Source organism: Talpa occidentalis, unplaced genomic scaffold, assembly GCF_014898055.3.
Source record: "Talpa occidentalis isolate TD23 unplaced genomic scaffold, MPIMG_talOcc4v2.1 talOcc4.14, whole genome shotgun sequence".
NCBI classification, from domain to species: Eukaryota; Metazoa; Chordata; class Mammalia; order Eulipotyphla; family Talpidae; genus Talpa; species Talpa occidentalis.
The window spans coordinates 10,739,065-10,767,033 of NW_023601433.1; the positions used below are offsets into that span (position 1 = coordinate 10,739,065).

The following is a 27,969-nucleotide window of genomic DNA, read 5'->3' on the forward strand; positions in this document are numbered from 1 at the left end:
AAGTGCAGCCCCACGCCCCCACCCCATGCCAGGAACCCAACAAGCAGAACCCAACAACCCGGGTAAACACTGGCCACAGGCACTGCTGTCCACATTTTCCAACGGTTTGCTTCGTGTCCTGGACCAACGGCTAATCGCTATTTACGCGTCTCCAACTTGTCTTCCTCTAACTCAAGAAGGAACTAATATAGACTCTTTTAATTATTACCCTGGGGTTCAGAAAGGAAAGGGGCCGCAAATGGCTGAAAGGATGCACTGTCCACTCAAATGTCTACAGGACATTCCAGGAAACAAGGCGTGTGTGTGCCAAAGCCCAGTCCGTGCCAGCAGAGGCACCAGCGTGGGGGTCAGGGGTGCAAGATCCCAGCTGCGGGCCTGATGAGGACCGGAGCCACTAATGCAAATACGTCTACGCGGGCACCATCAGTGAGGACTCGCCTTTGGTCTTAATGGGGAGAAGGGGCAAGGGACCAAAGGGCCTAAGTCCAATGAGGGGGAAAATCAAACTATTTTTTAAATGCCATTCATTCTTCTGGGTTAATGATTACGTGGACAGCTGGTTCACATGATGAGAAGGGTGGCAAGGACCCCCTAATAAATATTCAAGGCTCGACGGAAAGGTTCTTCAGTTCGTAGAAACTCTAATGTTGAGAAAAGGATTCACACATCCCATGACATCTATTTTTATAGCACACAGCCCAGAGTTAGCCATATCACTTTTAATGACTTGAGATTCCAGAAGAATTATCACTATGGAAACATTTCAAAATGGCCGGCAAAGTTACCAGGCACCAGCCCACAACAGTTGGGATGAGGTAGTCCTTTTAGAACAGACCAGGTTATTCGCAAAATTTAGCTAATGAGTGCACGTGCCCAACGCAACCAGCCTAGACTCGAGCTAAGGGGGTTATTCACAAATGTAAGTTAACAGAAAGAGCACCCAGGACATCGTCAGCACTCAAACATGATCTGTCAAGACTCTGAATCAAGCTCCTTTCAATAAAAAACCTTCAGTATAAAATAACTCACTGGTGATTGCACAGATTTGGTAGTTTTAGTTGTTTGTTTCTTTTGTATGAAAGGGAAAATATGAGAAAAAATGGGAAGGTATAAAATTTTCCTCTTTCTTATTACTTCAATAACTTATTTTTAATAGGAATTGATATACCTTATCTGAGCTACAGCAGATCTCAAATATTCAAAAACATTTGTGGCTGGACGATGAAATACTTCCTACATACCATCCACTAACATCCTAGCAGCAACCATATTCTCAAATTCTTAAAATCCTCCACATCCCTCAGGGGTAACCATTAAGAAACAAGTAATGCCCTTGACTGCTCATTTTCGTAAGAAAACAGGAGGCTGACTCAAAGGCCAGTCCCGTGTGCGCTAGCTCGGAGTTCTCAGAGTCCAAGGACTCAAAATTCAAGCTAAAAAAGACCTTCATATTGAGCTTGTGAAACCACTAGTTGCCACCATCAGCTCTCAAGGTCAGTCAGACACATCTCCTACCAGCCCTGGACGAGCGTAGCCCCCGGGTGCACAGGCAGGAAGGGGAAGCACTTTCAGAAAAGAAGTGTTCCAGAAACACTGATTTTTGGTATATACTTATAAATGCTGGGGTCATAATACAAAGCTCTGTCTTATTGGTGTTCTGGTGAAAAATAAAACAGAGAAGTAAAAACCACCGATGTGGTGCGACACCTTAATTTCCAACAGACTTGGGGTTGGGGTGACCTGCCCGAAAGCAGTGCCTACCCAGCCATGATACGCTCAGAAAATGGAGTGAGAGTCACCCTGGGTTTTCCGCATTCCTTCCCTTATGTCATCTCACCTCTTGCCTCAATAGAACACTCGATACACAGGGCTCCAGTTGGATGAATTTATGAAAATCCATATTTGAGGCACTAAGGGAACCACTGACACAAATTCTGCTTTTAACTGGGCTGTGAAGACCAGCTGCCCTTTAAATGGGTCCTTGTGATCCCATAAAATTTTAATTACAAAATCGTGGACCTGCAGAAACTGGGTATAACAAGTGAGAATTGTTCTTTCCAAGGGTTATACGCAGGGAAAACCTTAAACGAGCCTGCCAAAATCACACAGCATTTTCAAGGCTACTTCCCAAGGAAACACATGCTTATGCGCACAGGCGTGCAATCACACACGCTGCCCTCTTCCTCCTCCGCCCCCCTCAATCAAGGACACCGCCAGGGCCTACTGGTTAAGCTCTCACAGAGGATGAAGGTGAATCCCAAGCTTCTCTTCTGGAAAATCCCAATTCTCACTAGAAAAGGGAAGGAGGACCCCAACAGGTGTGTCCAAGGAGTTGGGGAGCTCACCACGGACCCCCACTGAGCCTGCCTCACCCAAGAACAATCAGATATGGAAAAATCTACCTTTAGAAACAGATAAAGGTGGGTTTTTTTGAATGCAAAAAAGCATAACAAGGAAACCAGAAAATGGACCATAATCCTATTGTCTACAAAATATCTGTGGACCTTTGAAAAGGATAAAAGCACATGGTTAGAAAATCCACACAGTGTAAAACAGTTCAGGACCAGGAGCAGTGTCACCCGGACATCTCTGTTCCTTCCCAGGAGGGTGAGCACGCCTCCTTTCTCGGATTCCTTCTGGGAAACTTTTTAATGATTATACCAACATTTATCAGCATAAATGCTCTTCTGAAGTTAGAACTGGATGTTCGTACCACACACAGTGTTCTACTCCATTCTATACTTAATTGGTATCATCCCTGAAAGAGCTCACTCTTTAAAGGACAGCTGTGTAGTGAGCGTTCTACTCTTTGGAAATGTTTTAAATCAGAAGCAAATTCAATATGTAATACTTCCCTGCCTGCTTTATCACCCTGTCATGGTCTAGTGATCACTCCTACGAGGAGAGAAATGTGACGTGGAATCATCTAGAATTTCAGTGCAGAATGGAGAGCCCTCCCTCCACAGCCTCCTAAGACCCCTGGAAGGGGTAAGCCTCCTGGCTAAAGAAAGCAGAGCCTTAGAAAGGTAAACCTGACCAAGGGTCAGCCCAGGAGGCATTAGTCAGGATATGAACCAGATCTATCTGAGTCTCTTACCTCCTCCTCCCAGAGGAGCTCTGACTGGGGCTTCCCCTCCAGAGAAAGGGAAGCCACTTCACAAGCTGGACCAAGAAAGGGCCACTATGCACTCCCTGGCCAGCAGCAGTCTTTGGGGGGAAGAGCAGAGTGGGCTCAAACAGCCTGCCTTGGGGAGGACCAGGGGCCACCCCTTACCCTTGGTCTGCTGCCCTCTCATTGGAGTTCTGTTTTTTTTAAGATTTATTTATTTATGCATACACGAACTGGGGTACAGGCCAGAGGTATGGGGGGTCAGGATTCACCATAGACAGAGTGGGGAACAGAACGGGTGGATTGACTGAAATACACTGCTAAGGGGAGCAGCGGTTGAGTCAGGAGAGGTCTGCTGCGCCATGTGGGTAGCTCCCTGGCCGGGGATCGAACTCGTGCTGCAGTAGCTGCAGACAGCTTCATAGGTTGCGGCTTAACCCCTTGCACCACCAGGGAAGCCCCCTCATCAGGGTTCTTGAGCAAAGAAATGGAGCAGGGTGAGGCAGCAGTCCACCTGAGCTTTCATTCCTGTCACCCAGCCAGCACCCCCAGTCTCTCCCAGGCCCCCAGAGAGCTGGGTGATGGACGGGCATCAAATGTGGCAGGCACATCACTTTTCACTGAAACATCTATCTTAATAGCTGCATGTGTGTTTATAGATTCAGGGAGGCACAAAACAAAAACATGCATTCGAAAACAGAAAAAAAAAAAAACATCATCAACAATAAACACAGTGGCTGGGCCGGCTCCTGCTCCTGCTTCCTTTGATGGAAAAAGAAATGGGGAGGCTGGGGCTTCACTGCCTCAGCAGGCAGATTTGCAGCAGAGCCTCCAGGAGCCAGGTCCCTTTCCTTCCGGCCTCGGACAGCATTCCTTCGGGGTGACAGAGGACCAGCAGCGGTTCCCCCAACCTCCCGCTGCTCTGGAGCTTGATGACTAAGCCCACAAGAATCCTGGCTGGTGCCCGACCCACCCGGAGGACAGGCGGGCTGCCCGGGGCCCCTTCCCCGGAAAGAAAACCTGCACTGTGCCCCTGCAAGCCCGGGGGGTGTAGCTCCGGAGGGATGGGAGTCCCTTCTGCTGCAAAGGAAAACAGGATCACCTGAGCCCAGGTAACAGCCCATCAGCACCCCGCAGCCCACTGCCCGGCGTGCACAAGGTTCTGGGCCCCGGATGCAGGCTTGACTGGAGTTTCAGAGAGCGCCTTTATCTCTGAGAGAAACTCCAAGTAAATGCTGGTTATTTGCCCGAGGGAGGCAGAATTAAGCTCTGGGCAGGCAACCACAAGTTCGGTTTGCCCCATGAATAAAAGAAAACAAGAGAAAAATCAGCGTCAGGCTATGTGGCCAACTCATTTTTCAGGAGCCCAACTCATAGTAAAATCGGCAGTTCGAGATCTGATTTGGATAAATCATTTCCTGACACTCAATAGATTTTACTCCCTGTACGACTGTTACACATTTTTATAAAAGAATAAAAAGTTTACGGTGAACCTCATCCCTTTTTTTCCGTAGCACAACCTGCCAGTCATCAGCGCTCAAGAATCCACCCATTAAAAGATATTTTTACAAGATTAAAGAGGGTTTTAAAAAGAAACAAAATTCTCCTGGTTAAAAATCAGCCAAACAAAGGCGCTTGATCACTGATCAGCATCGAAGTTTCACTCCCCATGTGAAAATAATCCATCAATGTGAAAAAAGAAAAATCAAAAGGAATCCGACCTCAAGGGTGGGGTGGGCACGAAAAGATAAAAAAGGTGACAAAACTCAGATAAGAACCAGACAATTTCATAATGAAGCATCTGTGACTGTACTATGCTGACATCACTTTTTCCTCTACCCTTAGAGTTGTGAATTTTCTGATTAGGTAAAGAAAGGGCTAAGGGGGAGGAGATGGGGGAGGCTGAGAGAATCTTCCAGGGCAAGATGGGCCCCCAAGTCTCTGTGCTGAACACCTGGCACATAGCACTGTTCCATAAATGCCAGGGTTGAGCATAAACGCAGTCTCTTCTCAAGAGCTTCACTGCCGCAGGGACCCGGGGTGGGGGTTGGTGTTGGGAGGTGGGGTGTCAAGTCACCCATGCAGAGCTCTCAAGCAGAAGATGGAACCACCTGCCTGATCCCGCTGCGCCTGGGGCTACACCCCATGTCCACAGGGGCCTGCATGGTGGAGCAGCAGATGCCCTGGAGGCCCAGCTCCTCCTGGGACTTACAGAAGCCACTGGGCTCTATTCTGCAAAACCTCCCAACTAGTAGGGGCATCTTCATGATGGTTTTGAAGCACTTTAACCACCTAGTAGTCAAAGCACTCTTTCATCAGCATCATTAGATGTCTGAGAGTTAGATGTGGCTGTACTTTTTTTCTATTCGGGAAACACTGAATTACATAAAGATACTGAGCAAGGGTACAAATATTCTGCCTAAAACATGATAGTATGGTAAAGGTAAGATTTGGATTTTGATCAGTGAACTTAATGGAGTAAATACTCATGTTGATTCTCACAGATGAACACCTGAAACTTCAATAATGCTACAATGCAACACTACTTCAATACAAGAAGAACCATGTTAAGGAGCTGCAGCTCCAAGTCTACCCCTCCTTTGTCTTGGTGCACTTCACCAAGGGTCCATGTGGCTCATTGCTCCCACCCAGATTCTTATTTAGACCAAGAGCACTTGAGCATAAAAAGGAGAGTGGGTAGGACGAGGGCCAGGAGTTCTTGCCCTGCTGGAGATAGCAAGGCAGTGGACAGGGGGATGTCCCAGGTTCTAAGCCAGCTAGGCCCTCAGAGCCATGGGCGTGGCCCTGGCCAAACCTCCCAGGCCTTTTCCAACCTGCAGGTTCCCCTACTTGCTCTTTTCCGGGGGATTAAGCAGGGCATGTGACATGATTTCCTCGAAAGTGTTCATGGAATACAAAGTTCTAACTAAACTTCTATGTAGTCTAGGGCTGATGCCTTTCTTGTTCAATGACCACACACCTTTGAATAACCAAACCTGGAGATACTGTGTGGATCTGAATGACAGCTGTGAGGGACAAGGAATGAGACCAATTATCTCAGCCTCCTGACACCTTCTTTATTCATTGCAGAAAAAATTGATTCTCAGTTTTTAAACCTTAGCCTGCTTTATGAGGGCATAGCACAGAGTCACTACATCCTGCCCACTCTCTCCTGGATCCCTCTGGGAGACCCAAGCATGGTCAAGCACAGCTTCAGACAGGAGGCAAATGGCCAGGAGGCTTTGTTACAGGGATCCCAGCTGAAGGGGAAAATGAAGCTGGCGCCCTGGGAGAGGTTTGCAGTGAGAGCTGTGACTGAATGGGCAGGTTCACGAGAGCTGGTACTAAGGTCCCTGGTGGGGATTCCTGAAGTTAAGTCAGGACCAGATCAAATGCTCTCTTTCCATTCGGAGATCCACCCAATTGGTGTCTTCATGGAGCGCCAATAACTGGTTTTATAATTGGCATCACCTGGAGGGCACACTGACTGCATAACTGCTCCCTGTTACCCATCCAGAGAGACAAACTTCATCCTCCAGGAAACTCATTTCTCTGTCCCACACCTAAAATTTCCTTAACATGGAAACCCAAACCATCATATCTCCCTGAAAATTAATCTGGTAGCTCACAGGTTCTTGATTTAGAGGTGATGGCACTGAAATAATATGTTTGGGAGGAGACACAGCACAGGATACAGAAAGTTACCTGCTCCAGTCTCTCCAGTCTGCTTTAGTCTATTACTTCAAAAGTTAACTCATTTCCCTTACCCTTCAATAGCAAAATCCAAGAAGAAATGTAAATTTGTTTAATTGTTTCCACTTTTTCAAAATATTAATCACTGATACAATTAACTGTGGATTAGCCTAAACTGCTCCGAAGCTATTGCAACTTGCTAATTAAATTTGCTCTCACTATCATAAAAATATCATAAAAAACTTGAGCTCTGAACGATACCACACAGGATGAACGAACCAAGTCCATCAGAGTCCAAGCTACTGCTCCACTTACTAAACAAAAAAAAAAGTTAATGACATGCATTAAAAAAATCAAAATGTCAGGCCTCCCTGGTGGCACAGGGGTTAAGATGCAACCTATGAAGCTGTCCACAGCCACTGTAGCACGAGTTCAATCCCCACCCGGTCAGGGAGCTACCCACAGGGCACAGCAGACCTCTCCTGACTCGCCCGCTGCTCCCCTCAGCAGTGTATTACGGTCAGTCTGCCTGTTCTGTTCCCCACTCTGTCTCTGGTGAATCCTCTCACCCCAGCCCCCCACACCTCTGGCCTGTACCCCAGTTCTTGCATAGATAAATAAATCTTTTCAAAAAATCGCAATGTCCTCATATAATGTAGATACCTCAAGGCTAAATGAAGACTTCTGACAAGAGTTTAATGAGCTGGTAGCCAATCCTCCTGGGTGGGGGGTGATGAGGTGGGGAAGGGAGGGGGATTCTAGCTTCGCCCCCTTTAGCAGCGTGGTTCAGGAGGCAGTGACTTGATCCACACTCAATGGAACTGACGCTGAGTCAATAATCCAAGTCCCTCGATTAGCAGGCAGAAAAATTTCAGCTAGCTTCCAAACTCCCTCATCTTTCCATTACTTCAAATGACAACCTTTCCCACTACTTTATCTCTTTGCATTAAGTACCAGCAGCTGAAAGATGCAATCAATTTAATATTTCTCTCTGCCCATTTACATTACTTATTTGTTTCAACAGTTCCTCTTTGCCACAAATCCTTCCTTTGCCCATTCATGTCTGCATACTTATCATAGATTTAATATTTCTCTAGGCCAAAGATCATACGCTGAGTTTTTCTTTGACTGGAGGACAGAAGAGACAGGGGAGAGGGAGGAGAATGTCTGGAATCCCTTTGTTCTCAGACAGTTCTTGAGAACAATTCTCCATAAGAAAAGTTATAAAAAGCTGCGATCAGCAGCCCCACATTTTAGATACAAAATCGGGGGGGGGGGGGGGGGGGGCAGGGTGGGGAGAGGAATTGAAATAGACTGAGCCCAATCCAGTTTCGGATAACGTCAGGCATTTGCTTGGTGGCCCTGGTGCTGGTGGATCGAGAACCCAGCCCAGATGCGGGCCACAAGTCCGCGCTTGATAAAAACCCCCGCCGTGAGTAATGAACCACAATTCTGCCACCCAGAAACCAGCTCCTGTCCATCAAAGGCAGGAATTACATCGTCTCTTTCTTCTTACCTCCACAGACCCCTGGTGGACGTGTTCCAGATTCAATTTAGCATCCTCCCACCCGGACCAGCAAGAAGCGGGGAGATCTGGGTCCTCGTTCCTCTTTCCACCCACAGCCCCCCGCAAAGGGAATGTCTTTGTTCCCCCACACCTGAACATCAGGGAAGTATAAGGGCTCAGAGAGAGCTTTTTTTCTTTAATTCAGATATTTAGAAGCATGTAACAACTTCTCACCACCACCCCTGCCTCATCCACCAGACAGCAAAGGCACCACCTTCTTTTTTTGTTTAAATTTACTTATTTATGCATACAAGAACTGGGGTGTAGGCCAGAGGTGCTGGGAGTGGGTGAGAGGATTCACCAGAGACAGAGTGGGGAGCAGAAAAGGCAGATATATTGAAATACACTGCTGAGGGGAGCAGTAGGCAACACAGGAGAGGTCTGCTGTGCCATGTGGGTCACCTCCATGGCCGGCCAGGGAATCAAACTCATGCTGCAGTGGCTGGGGAGAGCTTGATAGTGCTGTCTTTTACCCCTGCACAACCAGGGAGGCCCCAAGGCACCACCTTCTGGAATGAGCACGAGTCTTTTTCCCACAGAACCTAAGATGGCTATGGGGAGTTGTCAGCATCTAAGCCAGTCAGGGTGGGGGCAGGGGCTGCTGTTGGGACCTTAACCACCATCAGACTTTCATTTTTATGAAATTATAATATGCTGCACATTCCATATACCTGGCAAGGTTCTGGAGCGGCGCCCATTCGCGGCCGAGGCTGTGCACACAAGGCTGGGCACAAGGCACGGGGCGCGGTGAGCATCCTTGATGAAAGGCCTGGAGCGCACAGGGGCAGCCTCTCCCCCGTGCCCGCTCTGAACACGAGCTGCCTCTCCTCTGGGCAAAGCTTGTGGAGGGTCACGCCCCCATCACAAAACACAAGTTTCTTCTCTCTGGGAATGTCACATGCTTTGATCTCTCGTGACAAAACTAGGTTTCTGTCCTCTCACACTGTCCAGGACGGGACTCACACAAAACAGGCTGACTGGAGGGACAACGGGCGCTTCGCCCAAGTAACCAACGTGAAACCTACACAGGAAACACAGACCTCCTCCCCGGCCCCAGGAGCAACACAGACCTTCTCAGTCACTTCACAGTGACACTAGATTGGTATTCACAGGAAAGGTAGGGAGCAACAGGGGACCTGAGATCATTTAGACCTCAGCAGAGGGAAACAAACTAGACTGCTTCAGCTCCACTGATATTTAGCTGGTTTGTTCATTCCTGCTACAGCTACTCTGCTCATCAGAAAACCCTTTTATAAAATCCCTTTATGAAAGTCTCGTGGCACCTGTTAGGGCTGGGACTAGACAGGGCCAAGAGTGGAACTCACCCTCCCACTTCCCCAAGACTGAGGAATAAATCACACTCTCTTCCAGCGCCAGGTACTTCCCCTCCCTCACCTGAGCCCAGCCCCCCACCCTCATCTGCACTGCCAGCAAGACACCCCTCAGGCGCTCTCGCTCTGGGCAGGGTCAACCCAGTGGGAGGTAGGAGGAATGAGCTGTGCACAACATCAGCCTCCCTCTAGCTGAGAGGGTGGAGAACCAAAAGGTATACACAGGGCACAAGTCCTAACCTGCAGCTGGCTTTTCATCTATTTGGAGAAAGGGACAGGTGAGGAGTAAACAAGACCTTCTGAAACCACGGAAGACGATAGAGAAGCGTTCACTGACCCAAGAACATGGCGGACACGGTACCAGCTCAAGTACGACCTGAAGGTATGTGAGCCCTCCGTCCAGGAGATCTGGGGGGGCTCATGGAAGAGAGGGTGTGAATCAAGCAAGGGACTTGCAGAGCAGGGGACAGTGGTGAAGCAGGGATCACAGAGAGCGTGGCCTCAGCAGTCTGCTGCAGCTGAAACCCCCTGCGCATACACAACGAGATGACTGTGCACAAGAAAACACACCCAACTCTCAAACAACCAAGAAAGTATTTCAAATCCACTTTGATTATTCCAAACGTGCTCTGAGTCCAAAGCGCCTCAGCAGTGTCCAGAGGGAGATCAATCACTGGTCAGGATGGCAGGAAACTCCTGCTGGGCGATCAGCTTGCTCAGATTCTAGATGAGGCAACCCTTCCTTGAGTTGAAAAGAATGATTTAAATGAATTTAAATTCATTCAACATAATCGCATTACACTGGTGTTTCTCAAAGTACTATGAATAATTCACCTCGGGAACAGCAAAAGTCAGACCAGCAAAAGTCACTTCAAAGACACAAGATTTAACACGATCCCACCTGGATTTCCTACACTGGCCACTCCTCCTTTCTTCTACCCCATCGCTGAGACGCTCTGCCAGCCTATCCCACATCTGCCATCACTCAGTGGGCTGGTAGGAGCCCAGTGAATCACAGCCATGTCCTGGAGTGCACAGCCCGCCCTCTAGAACCCATCCAGGCCTGGAACATTCTCTGCTCCAGGAGAGGCGGGGGCTTCATGGCACTGCAAGGCTTGAAGGTCTGTTTTCATTCTCAAGCCAGGTTCAGCACACCCATCCTCAGCCCCAGCACCATCCTCTTAAACACTGAATCAGAGTGCAAGGGAAATTCAGGACTCACTTGGGTCAAAGATAAGGAGATAGGAGTTGGGAGACTGGAGGAGGCGTGTTCTGCAATAAACCATGAGGATTATGAGCACAATTTTCATGAACCCCATCTGATCGTGAGGCTGGGCTATCCCCCTCCTGCCATCTGATCGCCCAGCCTGGCTTCAGAGGTGGGAGGCACTCATGGGGCGTCTGCACTTATTCTGATACGGTGGAGGCGCCCAATATGGGAGTCACGGGCGGCCGCAGAGCCGGCATGTGAATTCCAAGCTTTCTGCTTTTCAAAATGCAATGAGCACCAGGCTTGTTTACGAAAACAGACCCTGAACGAACTCGCACTAAACCATTCACAAGAAACATTCATTCACCTTTTATTTATTAGCTGAAGCGGGGTCTGGACATCCTCGCAATTAGCATTTCCCCCCTACAACCACTTAATCCCTTCTCACACATCTTCAGGGCCTCTTTATCTGTACTCTGAGGCTTTGCATGGATTAGGGAACAGTGCCCAACAAGAGCTGCAGATACCCAGATAAGCAGTATCGCCCACCCTGTGGCACCCAATCAAACTGAGGGTCCGAGGCCCCCTGGCCTCCACATGTCAACATAAAGTTCAGGGGGTCTGTGGCTGCAGCCAAAAGGTTTCTCCTGAGTTAAGATGCAGCGGGCACAGCCAGGCACCAAGAGCGGCCATCACGTGGGTGCCTGGTCATGATCCGTCCCGGAAGACAAATTTCCCCCAAGATGGAAGTCGCCGTGTGTATCCGCTGTCTAGCAGTAACACTGCTTAGTTTCAACACCCCCAGAAGAGTTCACCCTTCTCCGAATTGACCATCTCCCACAGACTTTCTAAGAGGAGGCTTTTTTCTCAACCAACAAGAAATGTTTGTTGAGCCAAAGAAGCATTCTTCTGAGAAAATTACACATTCTCAGAATGCCATTCATAAGCGACGATGATGTCAAGGTCCTTCGATCCCGATCCTCGACTCCTGCAACGAACAGGAAGGCACGGCCAGGACGGGGGTGGATGCTGGAGAAAGAAATGAAGTGATCTCGCGAGACGACAGATACCGTGTCACCTGGACCGAATCAGCAGGACGGTGTGACCCAGGTGTGCCAGGGAACTCACGAGACTGATGACTTCGCTTTCCTGGGGAAGGGAAGAAAGCACGCGAGAAATTTTCTGCAACGTTGCTCCAACCTGTTCTAAAGCTTCTTTGTCACGGCTGTTCAAAAGCTTCTAAAAGAAGTATCAGTGCATTCCAAAATAATCCAATCATTTCAAGTTCACCAAGGAGGAGAACAAAAATATTACCCTATCACCCAAGTGAGGAGCAGTCTAAGCACCTCACAATACCATCCACTTAGCAAAGCAGAAGGGGCCATGCCGAGGTCAAGACATCAGAACAGAAACATCACTCTAAGTTGCAACCCCAGGAACAATGCCCGCCTTTTCTGGACGGAGGGATCTGACAAGTTTCCATCTGCCTCTGTATGACCATGAATACCTTCAGGGGGAAAATTCTCATTCACACACTACAACTGCCCAGGAAATATTTCTAATAATTTCAACATTCATCTTGGCATTTTGTTATTGCAAGCTTTTGCTGCTTTATTCCCCACCTCTTTTCACTACTAAGTCCCACTCCCTGGCTTCAGCAGCTGCTAAAAACCATCCAAGCACTTTGCATCTATCCGGAAATCCAGAACGGCAGCCTGGGTTCATGGATCTGCTGCCAAGGGCAGATGTACGTGCGGTGCAGCTGGGCCCTCCTCCCCAGGGGCCCCGGCGCAGGCGGCACACGGCCCAGGGCCAGCAGCCCCGTCCAGGGGGCCACTCTCAGCTCAGCTCCTACACGCAGGGCAGCCAAGCTCTGCAGCCACGGTCCTGCCAGCATGGCCTCCAACAAGCACAACCTCACAAACTCATTCCAAATCCCTTCCTTAGGACTTGGGGAAAGAAATCAGAGGTAGCGAGCTACAGGCTGGATCAGTCTGCACAGCTTTTCTACACATATGAGGCTGGGCGCATCCGGCCATAGCCCCCACACACTCTGCCTCTGTTCCCATCCCACTGGGATTCCGTGAAAAACGGCACCAAGAAAGGAGAAGGGGGTGGGGTGGTTGTTTGTGACCAGGGAAAGAAACAAAAAGCCACTTTTGTTCAAGCCTGAGATGAAACAGAAGCCAGGCTTCCGGGAGAGGGCCTGACATTCCTGCACAGTGTTCCTCCACCCACCTGATCCCCTGGTAGGAAGGAAAGAGCCACAGGAGGACAGAGCGAGCTGGAGTTTGTTTCCTGCACTGGGGGTAAAGCAAAACAAAACAGAGGGAGGAGCAGGGTGGGAGAACAAAGTGGGGTGTGTTTGTGTGTTTGTGTGTTTGCATGCTCGCACATAAGAACACACACACACAAACACACACACACACACTATGACCCAAAGTTTAGAATGACCAAGCCTGTGCCCCAGCCCGGAGCAGATGCTGGGCTACCTTTACTATAAGAAACCAAGAGTTGTCGCAGATGAAAAGACACATCCTTGCTCTTCTTATCAAAAAGTCAAAAAGTGTGCCCACCCTGCAACCACTTTAACAAAAATGAAAAAACACCCATTTTAAAAAGATAGTATTTAACATCGTCTCAAACAAGAACCTTGTTGTTATTTCTTAGATTCTTCCCCACACCCAGCTCACAGGCTGAATAAATTCAGAGGGTTTGATAACCAACGAAACAGTTTACACGGAACTACAGTGGCCCCACTGGCCGGCCCAATGGAGACGGATGAACCTCACAGAATGGTCTTTAAAGATACGGCTTATCTGAGCATACACAAGAATTTGAACAATTTGGATTAAATTAGCAAGAGCCCCTCCTACACCATGCCCTGCTATTTATGATCACTGAGTGTCTGCAGTTTAGAAAAAGCAATAGAGAAAGGCAATTTAAGACAGGGTGCTAACATCCACTGGGGTCAACCTAGCTTAAAGCTCAGAATTTCAGATGATCTTGGTGGGCAGCTCTTACATGGTTTCGGTTACTTATTTTTAAAATGAGGTCCACTCACCGAGGACCTACTGGGTGCTGTGCAGACTGGTGACTGACCAGTTCTGTTCCTGCTCAGCCCTGTCTCACGGATGGACAATGCCTGGCAGTCTCGTCCCTGCCCCTGGGAACGCCTGAGGCTAACAGCTACCCTTCTCCCAACTCACTGACTGTCTTATACCCCTGCTATGAGACACCACTTGTCCCACTGGAATATAGTTTATAAAAAACATGCATGCCACTTTTTAGAAAATTATACATTCTTGCAAATGTCAGTGGTAACGTACCATGAAGGCCCACTGGGAGAGCCACGCCTTGCGGGGCGGTGAGGCCACCTGAACAGGCCTGAAGCCGGGTCAGAGTGTGGTGGGCACATGACAGACCCCATAATATTACTGGGGACGGATACCATGGGGAGCTCAGGCGAGAGGTCCCGGTCTGTCCCATGACCCCGGAGAACTGCAGACAGTTTGGGAGCTGACCCTGCAGGAGCATCATGTCACCTTCCTTGCCGCTCAACTCTTCCCTCCCACTCGCCCCGGAAGCCCTTCTCACTCCCTGACCTCAGATGACAACTTGCTCCCCCGCAAAATGACCTGCTCTGCTCCTCTACTTGCTCCCATAATGCAGCTCCCCAGGACCAGGGTGCTGTGATGAGCTGCTGACACTTTCCCAAAGACCAAGGAGCAGGGTTGTGGGAAGTAGACGAAAGCCCAGCTCTCACTCACGTGTGAGCCAGTGTCAGAATGAGACCAGTGCCCAGAATGGGTTTTGGATTTAGGGTGGCCTTTGGATTTCCACCTGGCATTCCTTTCTCCACATAAAAGACCTCTAAGTTTCTAAAACCCTGATTGCCCGGGTATGCACGGTGATAACAGGTGCCTGCTCTGTTTAAGATCCCCTGTGTCACAGCAAGATCATGTCAATTGCTCACCATCTCCTGGAACACCTTGGCTATCCTTGACAAGTGGCTTTCCATCCTAGGCTAGTGCTCAGGGACCTGCCTACTACCACTAAGTCCCTGGGGCACAGCACAGACTAGAAGGAGGCAGGTTTCCAAGTCATGGCTTTCAGCTCCACCGTAAGCCAAACCAACTTTTGAGCCCCCCCCACCCCACACCCCCCATGCACTCCAGTTGAGCAATGCAATCCAGGACAAGATTAGCCACAAGCCCACATGCCCCACGTCATCCCACTCTAGTTGAGAATGTCACACGGGCATACACACAAGAAGAAAGAGAGAGAAATACTAACTCAACAAAAGAAAGGGGCTTTTTAGGAGCAAGAAGAAACCAGAATGGTCTGACAAGTAGGCTTAACCGGTGAGATTTGAAGGGACTCTAGAAATTGTCTGAATACCTAGAATTGCAAAAAATCACTCTAGGAGGGTCATTCTGAAAGCTTCTCGGTCTCTAATGTGAGATCCCTATTAAAAAATAAACTTCTGAAAGGATCCCAAGAGCATGACACCTTAGTTAGGTGACAACTAGCCAATATCAAAGCCTTTGGGGTCTGAGGCCTGTGACCTGAGAGGTGGGGCAGGCTAAGAGGCATCACACACACACGGACACACACTGCTTCACCATCTTGCTAACAAGGGTCTACAGTCAGGGAGAACAGAATGTGATCTCCATGCTTGACTATAAAAGGCATAGAATGAGGCCCAGGGGCATGTGACCCCCCCTTCTAAATAAAGATCACCCCCACACTGGGAGCAGCTGACCGGAGCAGGGGCCTTCCAGGGGAATACAGACAAGTTCCTACCAACAACAACACAAAGCCAGAGCCGAGCTCTACTGACTGTCTTCACCTCCAGGATCCACAGGCCTGTCTCTGCCCCACTTGAAACACAGGTGTCCACATGATCCACCCTCACAGTGTGCAGTGGCATATGAGACCCTGACAGCGAACACACAGCATTTTCCGGAGAGAACTATTCCTCATGGGTAGCTTAAAATTTAAACAAAGAAGGAAAAACGTTAAGATGAAAAAAATGGGGCCTCCCTGGTGGTGCAAGCACTATGAAGCTATCCGCAGCCACTGCAGCACAAGTTCCATCCCCGGCCAGGGAGCTACCCACATGGTGCAGCAGACCTCTCCTGTCTCACCCACTGCTCCCCTCAGCAGTGTATTTCAGTAGATCCACCTGTTCTGCTCCCCACTCTATCTCTGGTGAATCCTCTCACACCCCCTACCCCACACCTCCGGTCTATACCCCAGCTCTTATATGCATAAATAAAAATTAATCTTAAAAAAAAAAAAAGATGGGAAAAGAAAACTGCACATTACATGGGTGGGGTCTCAGGGTAGAGAAAATGTGCGCCCCACCTCATCTCAATCCATAAGGGGAGGTACACATGCTGAAACAAATCCCCCCACTTTTATCTGGCAGACCAGAAGGAACAATCTGGAAGAAAATGAGGAAGGAGCCCATAAGAAATGAAGGCTGGGGTATATTTCCACTCCCCACACCAATGCTGTGCTTGTCAGGGTATTTGAGAACAAGAACACAAGCCATGGCGGTGGGGGGAAACTAGGGGAGTTTGTCTTTTTTTTTACCACCTGCCTTGGTCCCATCAGTGAGGTGGCAGCAAGAGGTTTCCCTTCTGTCACTCAAGGGCACCCATCTGCCATTTTCCTGTCTGTTCCTTTTGAAGGCAGGCGAAGCCACCCGCTCCGGGACTGCTGACCCCAGCCTGTGCCCCTGTAGTGAAATAAGGCTGCACCCCCAGCAACATCAGCTCCCAGCACAGCCAGGCTGCCGCCCTCCTGCAGCTCCTGGCAGAGACCAGGCCTCTCATGGGCAACTGGGATAAACATCGACACCAGACTGTTCATCATGACGGACTAGAAGATACTTGGAGACTATGTTCAGCAGTAAAGCTCGGGATTTTTTTTTTTATTATTATACTTGAAATCAAGTACCAGAAAGTCCTTAGGAAAATAAGACCAGGTAAAATTTAGACAAGTTCATGGGTGGCAGGGGCACGACAGGTACTCAGAGAGGATTTCCCCAGTTCCTGCTGCCCACAACGCAATGGCCAGCGCCAGGCCTCATTGCGATCTTGAAGAGGATTTCTGTTCTTCTCCACCATCCTCGGCCTTGGTCCTCTCTGACATCCCAGGCTCATCCTCTCTGCCAGCAAAGAGCTGGAGACAGTTTGGGGGACAGTGCTCTGGGGAGCAAGGATTTCAGGCAGCAGAGGTGGAGAAGGGGGTGGCTGCAGGGAGGCATGTCACTGGCCAGGCAAAGGGGAGAACAGGAGGGCAGATGAGACAACACATATGCAAATGACCCCCAGAAGCCAAACGGGGGGCAGGGACACAAGAAAGCTGTCCATGCAGAGAGGGAAGACGTGGGGAGCAAGGGGCGGGGAGTGGAGACAGGGCAGGTCATCAGCACGGAAATGCCCAGGGTCGTCTGGATGAGAGAGGTACAGGGATCTCAGCCCACAAACATCACGGGGCTGGAGACAGTGTGCAGAAACCAGAGACACAGAAAAGCCCACGGAGCAGCTGTGGGTGAGAGGTTCTAGGGAAACAAGGACAGTGAAGGAAGCTCTTAAAGGCGAGACCCCAGGGGAAGGAGCCCGAAAGGAAACATCTGTAGTGACAGGAGAATCAGAAGGGATGTCCGAGGCAAGCAAGGAGTGTGCAAGCTCGAGAAACATCAGGACGCCAAACAGGAATATTTTTACTGAAAGGAAAAAGCTGTGCACCATTTTTCAAGAGTCAACCAACTGTTTTAGGAATAGCTCAAGCCTGCATAAAACCACCTCTCAAATCACGAGCGAACAGAGAAATACGAAAGTGTGCGGAGAACCCTGGAATAGTAATTTCCTGCACGAGGCTGTCTCGAAGCTGCCTGCCAGGCGGAGAGCAAGGAGTGAAGGCGGCGTGTCAGCACCGGGTAATTGAGTGTTTCTCCATTATGTCAAAAATTTCACACACACCATGACTTGAGGTATCTCTCCAGATGTTCTTCCCACTTCTGTAGCCAGCTGGGTGAGAAATATCTGAGTGGGATTCTTCTAGGCTTACTCTTTGCAAAGGGCCATCTAGGAGTGACCTTGAGGCAGACACCCTGTCTGGACTCCACGCCCTTCACCTGGCACCTGGGATGATGCCTAAGAGTTCAGGCGAGAAAGATACAGCAACATGCTGGCACCCTGGTACTCAGCCAGAGAGATGATAAAGCAAGAAACCACGCCTGGGAAGGATGCTCTAAGGCAGCATCCCCAAGAGATACTGACTACAAGTCACGTCTGTCATTTCAGGTTTACGAAATGAAAAAGAAACAGGTGGAATTAATTTTAATGCTACATTTTACTTAATTGAATAGTTCCAAAAACATTGTCACGCCAACAGGTAATCAATATAAAAAATATTAAAGCACTAGCTCATGCCCCCAGCCCCCAAATGCTATATCTTCAAAATCCAGTGTGCAGTTTACACTAGACCCGGTCTCAGTTCAGACAGGCCACAGCTCAAGGACTCCACCAGGCACGCATGGCTAGTGGCTACCACCCTGGCTGGGGCAGTCCCCACAGGAACCGCAACAAGGGGAAAGAGTTCCAGATCAATGGGAAAATCTCCAAGAAACCTACCTGTGCGTGAGTTTTCAGGACAAGGTGAAGGAAGCAATTTCCCTGAATGCTGTTACTAACTTTAAATGGATACTCTATCGTGAAATCTCTCTCTGTGTGTCTGTCTCTCTCTCACACACACACTCACACTCATACACACACTCATGCTCACACACTCACACACACACACAGCAGGGCTGACACATGTGGCTGAAGAGAAGGCTGTGGGTGCAGCCCTGGGGAAGCAGGTCCAGCTAAGGCCCAGCTTACACCTGCCACTCCCTTTACACGGTGCTGATTCACTTTCTCCCTTAATCTTCCAACAGTCCTGTGAGGAAGGCACGGTCTATCCTGTTTTGCAGATGAAGAGGGCCTGGCGATTTTAATTACTCGCATCCTTCCAGTCACGGCTACTGGACTTGGACCCAGAACTCAGGCCTCCTCCCAGCCCTGGGCTTCTCCAACAAGAGCTGGTCAGAAACGGCCAAGATTCCAGGGAGACCAAAGTAAGCATCTACTGAGCAGCTGCCCAACCTGCCCATCTCTGGCTTTTCAACCAACCCCTCCTTTACACAGCGCTAATAGGTTTTCAAAACACCTTTGCACACGCGTTTGCTCACCACTGGAGAATAAAACGAGCCTGCCCTGAGGAGCATGCTACAGAATCCCAAGAAGCCCAGCAGGGCGGGCTGGCCCAAGGTCACCTTGACCTCTGATCCCTCACCCACTGTCTTCCCACTTCACCAGGATGCCTCGACATTGAGGACGCCTTTCTCCTTTGAAATAAAATGTTCAAATGTCAAAACTACCTACAAATGCATGTCGCTGTTTTCTCAAACCATGACAGTTTTAATCACTCACACGTGTGACTGTAGCACTGTACCTCCCTCCAACCCAAGCCCACAGGGATCTTCAGGTGGCCTGCCGGTGCTCTCAGCTCCTTGGGGTTACTGGCTGCAGCCTAGGGGGGACCCCTCTCCTCACTAATCAACTGCCCAGTGTAAGGATACAGAGCTTAGAAGCACCTAGCCTTTCCCATGGGCTGTCTCAGAGCCTAGAAGGATGGGTCCTTTTTCCTGCCTCCACCTGGTAGAAGGGAAATAAACTGCAGCTACCTATGGGGTCTGGGCTTTGATTCACTTCTTTCATACACTTCACGGCTGGGGCAGGTCTACCAGTTTGAGGTATCATGGCTCTTCATGACTGGTTAGTATGGGGCTCCTTGGGTCTTTAGTGGGGCCAACCATTAACTCATAGCTATTGAGAGCCTCCACGCTGACTTGTAGCCAGTGCGGGGGAGCTTCCAGGACAATACACCTCCCTACACATTGCTGAAAGTAGAAATGCAAGGGCCCAAAGTCACAATTTCATACCAAGCACGTGGTTCCGAAGGCACTGATCACAATACAGCAAGAATTCAGTTATAAGCGGGGGCAAATTAAGCATAGTGCAGGTAAATAAATGAGAAGCTTCAAAAGAGCATCACCAGATGCCCCAAGAGCACCAAATACATTTCAGAGCTCTGTCAATAAATGATTTCATGAGCTATATCCAACCTGTTGGTTTAAAGGTATGACAGGAAGGAGGCGGAATCCAGGTGTACAAAGGCACCCTGCTCCACGCTACCTGCAAGGACAGCCTGACCCTGGGACCCCTGGCAACTTGTCTAGCACTCTCCCCCTTGGGACCTAGGGCACCTAGCTAAACATCATCCCAAGGATGAGGGCAGAGTAGAGGTTGCCACTGTCAAGGGGTACAAATTAGCTTTCTACTTTTCCTTTATTCAAACTACCTTCCAAGTGCATTCAGGCTAAGAAGTCCTGCTGTACCAAAAAATATCTTTGCACACAAAGGATGAAGAGCGGATACATCCGCAGGCCCCGGCCACTAAGGCAAGCACACCAGGTCACCCCTCATCAGGAAATCAAAGCTGAGGGTCAGCAAGCTTTTGGCCTGGAAGCGGGGTGGATCATTTCTAGTATGTGTGAGCTGAATGGTCTTGACAGCAGCACCCCCCAAATTCCCCGACACAAAAGAAATCCAGCCAAGACCCCCACTTCTACACAGCAGGTGCACCTTGTCCTAAATGCAATATGACCGGACCCCGCCCGCCTCGCCTGTCCATTCAAGGAGGGGGAGGGAGGGCAAGGCAGAGGAGGAGAAAGGACAGAAGCAGAGGCCCATGGCGGTCAGCGGCGTTCTTACTTTTCTGGCAGCGGTTTGTGGTCCAGCAGCGGTAGTTGTACTCGTTGTTGATGGTGGTCTTCTCACACATCGGCTTCTCCTCCATCGTCCCCGGGCACAGGTCCCCACATTCCTTCTGGGGCTTGTTCCCCACGATGTAGTTGTTGGAAACTGCGTCCAGGATCAGGGACCAGTCCACCGTGGAGAGGTAACAGAGGTCAGCATTTTTCTCAATCCTGATGGCCCCCCGAGTTATGTTCCTCAGGTTGTAAAGCCCAATATCCTTGAGATTGGTCATCTCGAAGATGACCAGGGCGTAGTTGTAGAAGAGCTTCCAGCCGCGGATGACCGTGAGGTTGGGGAAGAGGTCGCCCAGGCTCTCGAGGCCAGCCACGCGGAAGAGCAGCAAGTACTCGGTGATGACGGTGAGCTTGGGGAAGCGGTAGCTGCGGTAGTCCTCCGCCTTGGAGATGAGCAGGATGTGCAGGTAGCCCTCGATCACCGTGCAGTTCTCCAGGCGCTTCAGCTGCTGGTAGTCGTTCCGGATGTCGATGCCTGGACCGCAGACTGAAGGGAAACAAGAGAGCAAGAGCGGGACATGTCTGAGTTACAAGGAAATCATTCTTAACCCTATTTTCCACCCCACTGTTTGGTCAGTTTTCGGGAAACCTATAGGACTGACTGAGGAAATCAGGCTCTATTCTTCACCGAGACTCAGGTTGACCTTCTGGGTCACTAACCAGTTGGCTGTCACCTGCTCCAGGCCAGGTGCCATCCCCGATCAAGCAAACCACAGCCTGGAGTAGTAAGGGCCACTGCAGTGCACTTGGGGTGGCCTGACAGGTTCCACAATCCCCTTCCCTTCTGCACAATGCCAGTCGCCAATGCCTGAGCAAACGGCTCAGTGGTCAAGTATCAGTGCTGACTGCTACGTCCAGCCTGCAGGACACCACGCAGTAAAGTCTACACTGTAGGACAGTCACCTGCCCTAGGAGGGAGGGACACAGGAAGCAAGATCCCCTGGCCTGTGCCAGCGGCCTCTCATCCTCTCCAGCACTGCATGACTGCAGGTGTAACAGCCTTCCCGGGACAAGATGAACATGTGAGTTATAGGAACAAGAGACGCACAACTCCTAGTTTTATTAGGACAGCACGCTTCATGCAGAAAGGCTGGCTAAGCAGAGAGCAAAGAGAGCAAAAATTATCAACAATTTCACCATCCAAAGATAACCACTGTTAACCTATTTGTGCCAAGGATTCTTTCTCTCAGGATAATTTGAGGTAAAGGAAATCAGACAGTAACAGTATAATGTCCACAAATACTCTTTCTTTGCCAGACATGAACATTTTACCAAGTAAATGGATGGTCCTACATCTCCCCTCAAATGGCATCTCCTCCCAGCCATGCCTAACAGCTGAGCATGACTATCCCCAAACCCCCTAGTGTCTCTGCTTCATTATTCCACAGCACTCTGCAAGTCTGAAAGTGAGGACACTGGCCATGTGACTCGTGTTACCTGTTTTCTGCTGGGTTGCCCATGCCTAATGTGTGGGCACAGAGTTGCCTCAGTGAATGAGACCAGATGTGCCCGCCTGGAGCCCAGTTCTCCAGGTCAGTCAACCTAAGCAGGAGAGGAGCACACAGGTGTCTTTCAGACCCATGCCACCAGAGTAGTAGGAATCCAGACAGTGGCTCTGCTCCCCAACAATAATCATGTGAGGTCTTTATCTTCTGTACAGCAGCCTCCCAGGCCCAGCTGAAAAAGGCGGATTCCCCCTTCTACATCATCATCAATTATGTATGTTAGTTTGCTCTTAAATGAGAAATGGTCTTTGAAGAATTCAGTGTATCGTCGCATTCAACATGCCACACCCGATCACACCACATCCTCTTACACGGGACCACACACACAGCATCCACATATCACCACGTCGTCTTGCACTGACTTTGCCGTCACTGCCACCAGGCCAAACATTTCAGTTCCAAGTGAAAGAACATTAAGACTCAGAACCCAAATGCCCAAAAATAGATGACTGGATCAAGAAGATGTGGTACATATACACCATGGAATATTACTCAGCAATCAAAAAAGATAAACTCATGCCATTTGCAGCAACCTGGATGGAGCTGGAAGGGATCATGCTCAGTGAAATAAGCCAGAAAGAAAAAGAAAAATACCGGATGGTCTCACTCATAGCAGGAATCTAGAAAACCTAAAAAAAGGACCAGGAAAAAGACTAATTATAATAAAGTAAAAATCAAAATCAACAAGCAACTATAAACCAGAGACACACTACGTGGGGTCGGGGAAAGAGGAGGGATTAGGGTCAAAATAAGAGGGGTGGGAATTGTATGGGGAAATATAACCAAAACGAAAATGCATACATTGTGCAAAAACGAAAAATGATGTAAGAATTATATAAAATAAAATATATTAAATTTAAGAAAAAGACTCAGAACTGAGGTTTGCTAACTTTTTGTGTGGATTTAAACCACCTATGCTAGGGAAGAATCAGCTTCCCTCGGCCTCCTGGCTCCCCTCCGTGGCCAGTGTAGACCATTCAGTTAACAGGAGCCAAGCAACTGAGTCAGAACTGGCAGTGCTCCCTGGCAGAAGCTACCTCCTCACTGGACATGTCCTCCCTTCTACAGAAGAAAGGAACAGGAGTAGGAAGGAACTACCCTCTTAGTTCTGAGAACATGACAAGCCCAAGCTACAGAGTGCCAGGCGAAACCAGGCCCCCAGCTAGTTGGGTTCAGGGAGTGACACTGTGGGTGTCTCTGGGCGTTTTTGTGATAGGAGCTAAAAAAGGCAAACCCACTTGGGCCACGAACGATAGCCCAGTGTTCAAGAGGCCCAAGCCACAAACAGAAAAGGGAATGCAACACGCTTCACTGGTGCCGTAAAACAATCCAGGCACGGAGGTTGGGAGGCACACCCTGGCTACCCCTGATGGCCAAAAGGAAGTTGCAAAATATCGGTTCTCCCTTTTCAAAGCAACAGATATGTGAAACACTAGGAGACTTCAGGGACGGCCTTGGAATGCAAGATCTCGGACTGGCCCCTAAAGACTCATGGAAGCTTGTGGAAATGAAGGCGAGGGAAGCAGGAGGAAAGAACACAGCTGGAAGGCAGGCCAGTGGGCCTGGCAGCGGCCAGGAACCCAAATCAGATTGAGGGTTGGCCCTGCAAGGGGGTGGCGGGGGGCACCAGGAAGGGAGGCAGTAGCAGAGGAGGAAGACCCGGCCTCCAGGGGCAGCAGGTCTTACTCCCTCAGAGATAACACACCAAATAGTCTTTTCAGTTGAAAGGAGCACTGTTCTCAGTAAACTCACAGGTATTTTTTTTTAAACATCAAAAGGTGGAATTTCTGTCCTAAGGACTTCAGTGGATGACATCAACAAACGACGTATGAGGAAAAAATCCCTAAGGAAAATGTGTATGAAAAGCATTTGCCTGAGAAATCCCCCCGAACGCTGCACATCTAGGCATCTGAAAGAATTATATAAGACATGCAGGGACAGCCTTCTTAGATGTTCAATTTTAAACACAAACTTGAGGTCTCAGAAACAGGAAAATGGCGATCACACAGCATAAATCCTGGGGTACTCTCAAGGGGACATGTTCGCTCCCCACCTTCTAATTCTCACTCTGTAACAGTGTAATCCAGAAAGAGGAGGTTCCATATTCCCTGCCCCACCTAATGAAGGGTGGAGCTGAGCAAGTGGGAGTTAAAAAGGACTTGGGAAGAGGATACTTGGAGGAGACGTGTGGGGCAGAGACATGTGGAGAAGAAGCTGCACTGCTTCTTAGCCTTGTACTCGCACCATGGACTTGGGGGACACTGGAAGAGATGTGGGTGAAAGGCCTATGGGGACACTGACAATGGCAGCCTTAACTTGTTCTTTGATTTTGTTCTTTTCCTTCCAGACTTGCCTGGCCCTGTCTGCACCTTTCCCATGGTTCCCCACCAGAAGGTGCCTTAAGACTTGGGGCAGGATTTCAGGCCTCAGTGGCCCTACTTTGAGCCAACCCTGTTTGGTCAGGCATTTGCTCATGAGGGGATGGGTAATTTGGGGTGTTTTGCTGTTGCACACTAACTCTATTAAAATTCTTTTCTATTGCATTTTGTCTTTATGCAACAGAGGGAGGAGCACACATCTGGAGGTGACTGGCAGTGTCAGGGAACCCCAGGGGTACAGCCTGGGTGGCTGAGAGCTGAACGAGAGCAAAGGCAGGACAGACACCAGAAAGTGGACCGAACTTAGTGCTTGGGAGGTCAACTTCACTGTGGACAATCTTCAAAACCCCTGGCCCATTAAGGAACACTCAGAGGCCTATTAAAACACAGAGCTTGGGGGAGGGGAAAGTTTGCATTTCTAATAAGTGCCCTGGTCTTGCCTATCCTGCTGGTCTGGACCCACCCTGAGGAACCACTGCCCTGTGACACAGTCCTTTCCCCTCTCACCTGTGTCTGCCCTCCCCACCCACCACCTGTGCAGTGTAATGCAGGTAAAACCTGCCCATGTGGGTCTTTAATCTGACTTTACTCCACCAGAAAATCCCCCAAGTGACCCACGGAAAGGATGCATAAAGCACAGCAAAGCAGAAGAAACTGGGGTGGAGGTGCTGCCTTGCTCGTCCCCCAGGGGCTGCTGGACCTCGAGCCCTTCCCGTGTGGTTGAAAAAACCTCCTCCGTTGCTCTGATGAGGGCTCCTTCCTGCCCTCTTCCGCAGTAGACTGCAGCTCACCAGAAAGTCAGAGAAGGGAGAAAAGGACAATGTTATGATAATAAACACGACTGACACTCCGGCGTTTGTTACAGTAGACTTTTCTGTGTAAGTGTAAACAGGCGCAGTTCATGCTAAGCCTTTTATCTTGGTGTGTCAATGGGAATGTGTTTACATTGTATATGCACATTCATCTCTCCTGCAGACAGCAGTCCCCCCAGCAGCCACACTCCATCACCGCAAAGGCCATCCGGAGAACATAAGTGATGGCACTGCACCGGCGAGGCCGGGAGCAGAGATTCAAAATTAGGTGTAACTTTTGTGCTGCAGGTTTTTCTTCACTGCCCCGCTAAGAAGCGTCTCTATCATGCAATACAAACGATGCAAAAGCCCATCTGCATACCATGGAGATCTGAGCGCTGCGATGTGGCAAAGAACTTACAAAGATGGGTGAGTGTTTACATGCTGCCGAGGGTGGGGAAGGGGAAATATTCAAAGACTGGCGGGAACACAGCCCCTCGGTCCCCACCACTTAAAGCCCTTAGAGCCAGACAGATTGGTGCAGAATAAAGCCGTCCTGGCTTCCACAGCTGTTTCCCTGGGCCCTCATAAAAAGGACGTGGCTCCATCTGACCATGATTCCAAGTTCCTTTCTGATCTTACCATATCAAAAGTTCAATATTCTAAGTCTCGATATTTTAAAAGCACCTTCTAAGAGCCTTTAATCCTTTCTAATTATCCCCAGTTCTGATGACCACTTCTTGCCTTTTTGATGAAGCAGCACATGAGGACTGGATTCCCTTGGCTAAACCCACCCACTGCCACCCACTCAGATCCGCGAGGGCCTCACCGCTAGGTCTCCCCAGAGAGAGGGGTTCCAGAGGGAAGAGGTTCCTCACCCCCACCCACCGTGCAAAGCCTGCACCTCCCAACAGTGACTCCAAGAAGTCAGCAAATGGGGCTCCAGACCCCCAGGAGGTGCAGGTGGGGGTGCCAGGCTAGGGCCACAAGCATCCTCTGCCTTCTCTTACCGCCCCACCCCCACCCCCGCTGCACCCCTTGCTCTGCTTTGTGCCAGGACCAGGCACACCTGAGCTGTGGGGCCTGTGACCCAGTCCCACCTCCCCGACGGTTGTGCAGATCACACCGCATCGCTCCAGTTAAGAGTTCACAACCTCATTTTGAAAGTATTTTTCTTCGCCCTACGAATGCCCCAGTTTCCTCAAGTGGCCTGTCCTCTTTCCATCAAGCCAGTTATCTCCACAAGCTGATAATCAGGGTAGAAATTCCACTCGTCTGTTCCCCCAGCCGATTCTCCACGGATGTGGGGTTGAAAGATCAGTCCCTTGAACTGCTGGACTTTTTAGCTGATCTGGGGGCTGGCTAGAGGGGAAGGTGCGGGACTAGTTAGTACTCAGGGGCCAGGTAACTCAGATTCCATCGCTAACCACCCAACCCTTGGCCAGACGTGGGTCACGTATTGCTCTGTGCCTCTCCGTTTCCTCGGAAGTGGTTTGGGGCTGAATTCCTTCATTCTTCCAACAGACACTTGTGAAACACCTACCACATGTTCATAATAAGCACTTGCCAGGTACCCAGAGGTGAGCAGTGAACACAACAAACGTGAAGGCAACTCCTGCCTTCATGGAGCAGCCACCACTGATGGGCCCCAGCCACCCCACGCCACACCCCCCAGGGCAGACCCCTGGCTCATCTGCAGTAACCCCAACAGAGTCAGCACCTAGGGCTTCATGCACCCACAGATAAAGAAGGCCAGATGCCAGAGGGGTGAACTTGAACCTACCCCAGAGAACCATCAGACAAAAAGCATGAAGGGACCGCCACATTCAGGGGTCCAGAAAGGGAGGCATCGAGACAAGCAAATATGGCCTCAAAACTACACAGAGCAGGAGCTTCGAGAAGGAAGTGTGCTCAGCAAGCCCATGGGCTGCTCTCATCAGCATGGACTGCGTGACACTGGGCCCGGGAGGGGCATTTCAGCAGTGGAGAAGATATGGAGGGCCAGGTCTGAGCAAGAACAGGCAGAAGCGAGGACTGCCAGGAGGACAGACAGAGGCATGGAACAGAAGGCACTGAAAATGCCCAGGGCAAGCCCAGCCCTCACCCACCTGAGCACTCACAAAGCCATGGGAAGGAACAAGCACTGAGGGGCCAGGGCATGGCTAGCATAAAACACAACATTCAGGAATGAGTGTTCCAGAGGTGGGCAGCAGCCAGGAACACAGGGGACCACACGCCAGCGTTCGCAGTGGTGGAGGTAGAGCTATCAATTGTCCATAGACAAATAGACAAAATTCAGTCTATGCACACAATGGAATATTATATGGCCTTGAAAAGGAAGGAAATGCTGACACATGCTACCCCATGGATGAACCTTGAGGACATTATGCTAAGTGAGCTAAGCCAATCACAAAAGGACAGACATTATGAGTCTACCACCACCTGGAGCCATCAGAGAAAGGAAACAGAACAGCAGTTTCAGGGGGTAGGGTA

The 27,969-nt window shown here is 49.7% G+C and overlaps 1 protein-coding gene across 2 annotated transcripts in view; it reads right to left on the reverse strand.

The window, feature by feature from the left end:
* The window catches only part of IGF1R (insulin like growth factor 1 receptor), a 270,309-nt gene that overhangs the window by 202,818 nt on the left and 39,522 nt on the right, over positions 1-27,969 (reverse strand). For both annotated transcript variants that reach the window (XM_054694759.1, XM_054694758.1), the window contains exon 2: positions 20,744-21,289. In XM_054694759.1, the coding sequence (XP_054550734.1) occupies positions 20,744-21,289 (546 nt within the window). The remainder of the gene's footprint in view (positions 1-20,743; positions 21,290-27,969) is intronic.